Source organism: Brachyhypopomus gauderio, chromosome 17, assembly GCF_052324685.1.
Source record: "Brachyhypopomus gauderio isolate BG-103 chromosome 17, BGAUD_0.2, whole genome shotgun sequence".
Classification (NCBI taxonomy): Eukaryota; Metazoa; Chordata; class Actinopteri; order Gymnotiformes; family Hypopomidae; genus Brachyhypopomus; species Brachyhypopomus gauderio.
In genome coordinates, this window is record NC_135227.1 from 17,949,923 (window position 1) to 17,959,169 (window position 9,247).

General features: G+C 54.9%; 1 protein-coding gene across 1 annotated transcript; it reads left to right on the top strand.

Annotated features, from left to right (window-relative positions):
• The first annotated feature begins 15 nt into the window (after positions 1-15).
• numb (NUMB endocytic adaptor protein) lies at positions 16-9,247 on the top strand. Its single transcript, XM_076977965.1, has 9 exons — positions 16-99; positions 4,305-4,343; positions 5,067-5,141; positions 6,134-6,274; positions 6,659-6,863; positions 7,087-7,392; positions 7,478-7,621; positions 7,804-7,968; positions 8,066-9,247. Exons 1-9 carry the CDS (start codon positions 61-63, stop codon positions 8,830-8,832), a joined length of 1,881 nt encoding a protein of 626 aa, XP_076834080.1. The 5' UTR covers positions 16-60; the 3' UTR covers positions 8,833-9,247.

Consider the following 9,247-nt stretch of genomic DNA (forward strand, 5'->3'; position numbering starts at 1 on the left):
TGTCTGTGTTTTGTCCCCCTGCAGTATCTGGGCCACGTGGAGGTTGAGGAGTCCCGGGGCATGCACATCTGTGAAGACGCCGTGAAGAGACTGAAGACGGTAGGTGTCCTCCTCGTCCATCACAGCTGTGGGGGACCCAACCAGGTCCCTCTGCTGCTCACCGCCCCCCGTGCTGGATGTAGACCACCTGTCTCTCAACTCCTCCCCCGTTACTGAAGCCCCTCCTCTTCCCTGAGCAGCCCCGCCCTCTTAGTAAGGGAGTTTCAGCCAGGCACGTCCAGTGAGGGGTTGGGGGGGTTGGGGGGTTCTCTGCTTGGCCGCCGGCTGACCCCTGGAAGGGTGTTCTGGCCTTTCGCCCGGTGCTCTTCAGTGACGGCTTCTCGGGACAAAGAGCCGTGAGCTTCCTGTTTTGTCATGGCCCGCTGGGATTACGTAAAGGAGAAGACATTCCGTATCTCGGGGGAAGGAAACCCCACCATGTTGGTTCCTCCAGAGTCCGTCTCCACCCAGCCGGACACTACTGCTTGCCTGCCAGCCCGCTAACACCTCAGCAGTCGCCTCTTTCTTTCTCACTCCCTCCCTCCCTCCCTCCCTCCTCACCCTCTCAATCTGTTTCACTCTCTCTTTCCACCCGTGTTGAACTAAGTCAGTGGGCCTTTGACACCTCCTCTCTCTGTTGAGCTCCTTCTCGCTGCCTCTCCGTCAGGTTTTTGTCCCGGTGTCTTTCAGAAGGTGCAGGAGGTCCTGAAGGTCCCGTCAGCGTGGCGTCACGGTTCTTAACGGCGGCACCCGCTGCTGAATTCTAGATCACTGCTGCTTTTAGAAGCCCATTCTACCCTGCTTCTCGTTAAAGCTCCTTTTTTTTGTCTCAGTTGGCCTCCGAGTCTCTCTGTCTTTGTCCGTCTGTCTGTCCCTGCGCGGTGACATTTCCGCGCTCGTCTCTTTCCGTGCCGTCCTCTGCCCCGCTGCTCCGTTTACTGCTTTGTGTCTGTTTGTTTTTCTTCCTGTCTTAAGGCAGGAAGCCTGTTTACCTCCTGTGTGTAAAGGGAGAGAATGGGTGAATGTAAGTCAGTCTCCAGGCCACAGATGGCCACTGCTGTCTCTATACTCCCACTAGTCTGGGAATGCTGGTGGTGTTTCTCACAGCACTGCTTGTGCTGAGGGTCTACAAAAAATGACCACAGTATCTTCAAGAGACCTAAGGTCGGTCTCTCTCTCTCTCTCCTCTCTCTCTCCTCTCTCTCTCTCTCTCTCTCTCTCTCTCTCTCTCTCTCTCTCTCTCTCTCTCTCTCTCTCTGTCTCTGTCTCTGTCTGTCTGTCTGTCTGTCTGTCTCTCACGCACATGCACATACACTGTCACATACACACACCGTGCACTGCCTCGAGTATATACCTGCAGACAGGTTTGTCGTGGCATGGATGCTAGTTCCATGGACACCTGTAATGTCATGCTGGAAGAGCACACACGTGTGAACCTGCAGTCTCCGGCTGTTAGAAACACACCTCACACCAGGCCTTCATGGCCAGACCAGGAGTTTATTAACTAATAACCCAGTTACCTGTCTAACACAGGATGCATTATGACAGGGAGGTGAGCTGATGTGTGAGTGTGTGTGTGGTTTGGTGAGTGTCTCCAGGAAGCTTGTGTGCTATAATGAGATTTCCACTTGCTGGAGCTCAGCTCATGGACATCTGTGTGTCACTACACGAGATGCCTCATCTTCTGGTCTTGCCTACTGGTGTGCAAGTCTCAACCTTGACCTACAACAGCGGTCTGAACTTTGACCTAGAATGGGTCATGATGGCATTGGGCAAATCTTAAGGATGGCGTGTGTGTGTGTGTGTGTGTGTGTGTGGTGTGTGTGTGTGTGTGTGTGTGTGTGTGTGTGTGTGTGTGTGTGTGTGTGTGTGTGTGTGTGTGTGTGTGTGCGCGCGTGCGCGTGCGCGTGCCTCTTATGTGTTGTTTGAATTTTCTCACTCGAAATGCGAGAGCTGGTCTGAAACTCATCTGATTGGATAATCTACCTTACAGATTTGTCCGAAAGGAATGAAATGACGTGAGATTAGATGTTATTTCCATGAGCCTGCTCTAATACTACCAGGGTGGCGGCCACGTGACCACGTGAGTGAGTGGAGGGAGTACGGCGCGTTTGTGCTCTGATTCCAGGCTGCTAGCTGACGCATCACTTCCTGTGTTGCTGATTGTCACATTTTTTCCCTATTCAGCCGTGAGTTGTAGTGTCCGTTCTTGTCCCTGTCTCCTGATGGTGCCAATACAGGTCATGTACGTCAAAACTCACTTGGTGTCAGGACCAGTGCCGAAGACGTCTGGCACGTCTGTGGCCCGTTTCCACCGCACGACTCCACGTCGTCTCCTTATACAGTACCGGCTACACGAGCCTTTTGTCCTCACCTCTGTCGAGGTTCCGAGCGGAGGTTCCAAAAGCTGAAAACACTGTCTGCTGATTGGTCAGAGAGAATCGTGTCTACGCTACGACTGCCCGAGACGCGCCACAGACCTCGTTAGCCGGCTGTGCTGTGTGCTGCTGTTTTCTACAGTCGCTGCTGTAGTCAACAAGTCATTTGTAACCTTTGCGTTCAGGATTCAGTATAAGAAATGAGGGTTGATTCCCGGTGCCACGAATACCTGGTGCCTTAGGACCATGCGGTGCCAGAGCCACATTCCTCCTCCCTAATCCCCTGTACTGGTCTCTCTCTCTGGCGTCACCGTTTAATCAGGACCCCCGTAAGCCTGTGAGCGCCTGTTCGGTCCTGCCAGAGACGTCCAGACTAATACCACCAGCTTTTCAGAGGCGCTCACATGGCATTCATGGTCATAGATGTGTTTATTTTTTTTCTTTCACCCCTTGCCTACATGTTGTTATATGTGTGTGTTATAAATGTTTTGTATTTTTTATTTTTTTTAGCAGGTTGTCCTCCACAAAGAGCTGTTTAATGCCCCGTCAGTCCCTAACCGTCCTCAGTGTCCTTAACCCAATGATTAGTGCCGTCCTCAGTGTCCTTAACCCAATGATTAGTCCCGTCCTCAGTGTCCTTAACCCAATGATTAGTCCCGTCCTCAGTGTCCTTAACCCAATGATTAGTCCCGTCCTCAGTGTCCTTAACCCAATGATTAGTCCCGTCCTCAGTGTCCTTAACCCAATGATTAGTCCCGTCCTCAGTGTCCTTAACCCAATGATTAGTCCCGTCCTCAGTGTCCTTAACCCAATGATTAGTCCCGTCCTCGTGTCTCACTGATGACTGCATGACTCAAACACTGACACTGGCGCACTGGCTGTATGGCTAATGGTGTCTTAACCAAATCTTAATCCCTCTCTCCATTAGACATACCGTGCCCTTAACCACTGGTCTGGGGTCAGCTCTTCACAGGTTGGGTCATTGGGGTTGATTTCTGTGGCCTGACCCAGGCTGGCTGCACCCAGTGCCCGTGTGAAGAGCACGTGAGCGTGAGGGTGTGTGTGAGAGTGTGTGTGAGAGTGTGTGTGAGAGTGTGTGTGAGAGTGTGTGTGAGAGTGTGTGTGAGAGTGTGTGTGAGAGTGTGTGTGAGAGTGTGTGTGAGAGTGTGTGTGAGAGTGTGTGTGTGAGAGTGTGTGTGAGAGTGTGTGTGAGAGTGTGTGTGAGAGTGTGTGTGAGAGTGTGTGTGTGAGTGTGTGTGTGAGTGTGTGTGTGAGTGTGTGTGTGAGTGTGTGTGTGAGTGTGTGTGTGAGTGTGTGTGTGAGTGTGTGTGTGAGTGTGTGTGTGAGTGTGTGTGTGAGTGTGAGAGTGAGAGTGTGTGTGTGTGTGTGTGTGTGTGTGTGTGTGTGTGTGTGTGTGTGTGTGTGTGTGTGTGTGAGTAGTGATGCTGCTGGTGGCCCTGAGCACACGGACGTCAGGGAACTTGGTGGTGGTTCTCACGGCTGCCAGCTAACACCTTACTAACTTAATAATAACGGAGATGAACGCTGATATAATAACTGAAATAACATCAACACAATGACTGGCACACCTGATACATCCCAGTGAGGGATGTGGGTACTGGAACTGGCCTAGTTCACCTAGACAAGTGTGATCTTCACCTTTGCTCCTTTCGCTTTCCTTCAACCTCTTAACCCCTCCTACCCACCCAGTCTGAAGCCCCTCCCACCCCAGTCTGAAGCCCCTCCCACACCTGTCTAGCCTCCTGAGCCCCCATGCACTCTCGTGTTATCTGGACACACAGGACTTGTAGCCTCGGTAACTCTCTCCTGCCTTGTCGCCCCCCCCCCCCCCCCCCTGCCCCAACCCCCCCTTACACAACCCTTCAGTTCCAGGACAGGAAATTCTTCAAAGGCTTCTTTACAAAAGTAAGTTCTGCAGTGCGGGGTGTGTGTGTGTGTGTGTGTGTGTGTGTGTGTGTGTGTGTGTGTGTGTGTGTGAGAGAGAGTTAACACGGGTGCGTGCTCGTGCCTGTGTGTGAGCGTGCGCGCACCCCCATGTGTAAGTGTGTGTGGATGTGTTTGAGGGTGGGTGTGTGTGTGTGTGTGTGTGTGGGGGGGGGGGGGTGTTTCTTTCTCTATCATAATTGTTCTCATTACAGTTTTCTGCAGCAACAGGAAAAATTGGACCTAATTCTGTCTGTGTGTGTGATTCACTATTGCACCATGATGTGTGAACACCTGGGGCAGTTCATTATCAGATTGACGCATTAGGGAGTGTGTGTGTGTGTGAGGGGGGGGGGGGGGGAGATGTGTGTGTGTGTGTGTGGTGCGCGTGTGTGTGTGTGTGTGTGTGTGTGTGTGTCTCACTGTCATTTGCGGTGATGCTCTTTCTCATATGGGTCCCTTCACACAATCGCTGACTCACACACTTCCAACTGAACCTCCTCGGTGTGTCTCTGGAGATCCTTGTTTGCAGGGTGTGTTTGTAGATGAAGGCGTATCTTTAAGGGGCAGGAGTGTGACGAGCCTCTCTGTGGGGTGGGGGAGTTCACATTAACACTACTGCTCCTCGTGTCTCTCCCCAACCACCTGGTACCTCCTGTGTGCTCCTCTCTCCTGCTCTCTCCCTCACACTCTCCCTCTCCGCAGGCTGGGAAAAAAGCCGTCCGAGCCGTCCTGTGGGTGTCTGCTGATGGCCTGAGGGTCGTAGATGACAAAACAAAGGTAATTAACCCTCAAACACTCCAACACAAACACTTTATTTTTGCATACACATCTGCTTGCCTGCCAGAAATCGGGTTGTTGTGTTGGTGAACAGAACCGGCACAATGGTACAGGTATGGTTAAAACGTTAAAACAAACTAGGTGAAAGCTTCTCATCCCATCAGAATGGCTGTGTAGTGTTGTTGGATCCGTTGTGTAGTACTGTGTTGTTACACTGTGTAGTGTTGTTGGGTCTGTTGTGTAGTACTGTGGTGTTGTTGGGTCCGTTGTGTAGTACTGTGGTGTTACACTGTGTAGTGTTGTTGGATCCGTTGTGTAGTACTGTGGTGTTACACTGTGTAGTGTTGTTGGGTCCGTTGTGTAGTACTGTGGTGTTGCACTGTGTAGTGTTGTTGGGTCCGTTGTGTAGTACTGTGGTGTTACACTGTGTAGTGTTGTTGGGTCCGTTGTGTAGTACTGTGGTGTTACACTGTGTAGTGTTGTTGAGTCCGTTGTGTAGTACTGTGGTGTTACACTGTCCCTCCTGCTTCACTCCACACACCCAGTTTTCCTTTAGTTTCTCAACGTTTAGAGCTCACCTAGTACAAGACGTCACTTTGGTCCGGTGCGGGACTGGGCTCTCTGCAGTTCAGGATCAGCTCCAGGACGGCTGCCCGCTGCAGGACGGCAGAGTTGCCGGGCCCTGGAGCGGTTCTCCAGCGAGATAGCTCTTGCTAAGCAGTCTGGGAAGTTTTCTGGGTGAATCCATATGAGATTTTTGTGTTGTGTCGGGTGTTTGAGGTGAGCTGACATTGACAGTCCCTTCAAATGTGGTCTGTCCTGAACTCTGAACTGTGGGATACGGTTTCTCCACTGCCACCTGGTGGTGGTAACGTGTTATTAGTGGTTCCATAGGTGTCGCTTTTACTTCAAACTGACTGCAGTTTTTCTAATGAAGTGAAGTAGATTTTAATGGTGGTTTAAATGACGTTTTTCTTCTCTTCTCCTCCCAGGACCTGATTCTGGACCAGACGATAGAGAAGGTGTCCTTCTGCGCTCCCGACCGCAATTTCGAGCGAGCGTTCTCCTACATCTGCAGGGACGGCACCACCCGCCGCTGGATCTGCCACTGTTTCATGGCCGTCAAAGACTCAGTGAGTACTCCACCCCCCCCGAGTAGTGCACACCCTATGCCCTATGCCCTACACCCTACACCCTACACCAGCCAGCCAGTGCGTCCTCTCCCTTCCTGGGATTGGTTCTCTGGTGTGACCTGCTGGCCCTGCCGGCTCTCCTTCAACCTGCTAATGGCCCTGCCCTGGGGCTCTGGGCCCTTCGCTGTTCAAACGGCAGCAGCCTCCTCTTCCTCCTCCTCTTCCTCACTCTCGCCCAGCTAACGCTGCTTCACTCGGTGTCATGGCAGCTGTGTTCCTGTCACCCGGTACAGAACGTCAACCTGATGTTCGCGTGTGTTTGCGTGTGTGCGCGTGTGTTTGCGTGTGCGCGCGTGTGTTTGCGTGTTTGCGTGTGCGTGGCAGGGCGAGCGCCTGAGCCACGCGGTGGGCTGTGCCTTCGCCGCCTGCCTGGAGCGTAAGCAGAAGCGGGAGAAGGAGTGTGGGGTCACGGCCACGTTCGACGCCAACCGCACCACCTTCACACGCGAGGGCTCCTTCCGCGTTACCACAGCAACCGAGCAGGCGGAGAGGGAGGAGGTCATGCGCCAGCTCCAGGACGCTAAGAGAGGTGGGATATTTTTATTTCTTTTTTTTGGCACGAGAAAGACGGACAGAAATAGAAATCTCTCTTAATACGGCACATTTGGAGCAAGACTTCATGGGCGGCAGGTAATTTGGGTCAGCCACGCAAAAATGGCTTCGTTTGACTGCTGTTGCAATATATTGTTAATTAACCTAACGGAGGCGCTCACCTCTCCGGCAGTAAGCGTCAGTCGTGTGTGTCTCCGCAGACTCGGAGTGCCCGGCGCTGAACGTGGGCGGCCCGGTCGCCAACCCGGTGGCGGCGGTCTCCTCCTCCTCCTCCCCTTCGTCCTCGCCCCCGCCCCCCGTGGGCGGGCCGGGCGCTCAGGACTCCAACCCCCACGCTATCCCGCGCCGCCACGCCCCCGTAGAGGCGCTGGCCCGACAGGGCTCCTTCCGCGGCTTCCCGGCGCTCAGCCAGAAGACGTCGCCATTCAAGAGGCAGATGTCGCTACGCATGAACGAGCTCCCCTCCACCGTGCAGCGCAAGTCCGACTTCCCCGCCAGGAACACGGGTGAGTGAGCGCGCGCACACACACACGGGGCGCCCACACCAGAGCGTCCGTGCTGACCGTGACGGCTCTTGTGTGGTTCCCACAGTGCCGGAGGTGGAGGGTGAGGGAGACAGCATCAGCTCCCTGTGCACCCAGATCACATCAGCCTTCAGCGGCCCCCCAGAAGACCCCTTCACCTCAGCACCCATGGCCAAACCCACCTCTTCACCCCAGTCCCCTACTGCTCCAGGTCTCACACCACACTGCGCTCACACTTCAGCATAAACACACTCTTCCCAGCATTTCTTCTTTGATTGTCATAATTTAAACACACACACACACACACACACACACACACACACAAATATATTCTCTGTCGCTGGGATGTTTGTTTATTTGGTTTGTTTTTGTTTACTGCGATGTCTGCTGTAGTGAACGGTTCTACTCCTGGCTTCTCGGTCCCTGCTGCCCCCGTGGCTGCCAGCGTCCCCACCCTTCCTCCACCCGTCCCCACCCTTCCTCCACCCTTGCCGGCCAGAGACACCAACCCCTGGGCCAAGCCCCCTGCTGCACCCTCCCCTGCTCCAGCACACGCGGGTAAGAGCTCACGGCCGCCCACACACGACTCTGCCATGCTCTGCTTCATCTGAACTCTCCCAACACATTAATGTGTTGTTCTGGCCCTGTCCACTAGGGGGCGACTGGCCCAGCCCTGCGTCTGCAGCGGTACCTCCTCCAGTGGTGATCCCGCCCATCGCCGTCCCGGTGGCCTCTCACAGGCGCACGCCGTCGGAGGCGGACCGCTGGCTGGAGGAGGTGTCCAAGTCGGTGCGGGCCCCCCCGCCTGGAGCCATGAGCACCACCCCACCCATGCAGAGGCCCTTCCCCACGCACATGCCTGCCCCCATGGGCCCTGCTGCCCCCATGGGCCCCACTGCCCCCGGAGCCTTCCTGCCACCGATGCCCTCTGCCGTGCCCACTCTGCCCCCTCATCAGCCCGCCTTCCACCCCCAGGCCCCGCCCTCTTACCCCATGTCCAACGGACTCCCCTACGCACAGCCCAGCGTCCCCGTCGTGGGCATCACGCCCTCCCAGATGGTGGCCAACGTCTTCGGTTCTGCTGCGCCGAGCCAGCCGGTGCCCGTACCCCCACCCGCACAGCTCCACCCGTCGCCCTACTCCACGCCGCCCCTGGCCGCCGTGGGCAGCCCCTTCGCAAAACCTCCCCTGCCCCCGGGGGTGAATCCTCCGGCCTCTCAGCCGCACAACGGCACCGCCACCTTCAACGGGTCCGACGGCTGGGCCGCCCCCCCCTCGCCGGCCCCGCCCCCGGTGCCGCAGGCCGACGCCTTCGAGGCGCAGTGGGCCGCCCTGGAGAGCCGCTCGCGACAGCGCACCACACCCTCCCCCACAAACCCCTTCTCCACCGAGCTCCACAAGACCTTCGAGATCCAACTGTAAAACAAAGAACAAACAAAAACAACAACAAAAAAAAAAACAAATCAAACACAAACAAAACGAACCATAACGATCCCAGACCGTTGTGTGGGCGACGCGGCGTGGACACGTGAAGGAGAGAACGGGTGGAGGCAGGTGGGCAGGGAGCCCCCCCCCCCCCCCCCCCCCAGACACTCACACCACTTTAGCTCCGTACCTGTGTTTCATTCCTTTACTGTCCATAAGTCTGTAACGGTTCTGGTGTGAGCTGAGCAGATGGGTATAGAGAACAAGATGGAGGAGCTCAGTGATGTTCAGTGATGTTCAGTGATGCTCTGCTGCCATAACCTTTCTGTCTAGTGTATTTGTGCCCATCCTGAAATCCTGAACATGATATTAACTTAAAGGCAGATGCCCCCCCCCCCAAAAAACAAACAAA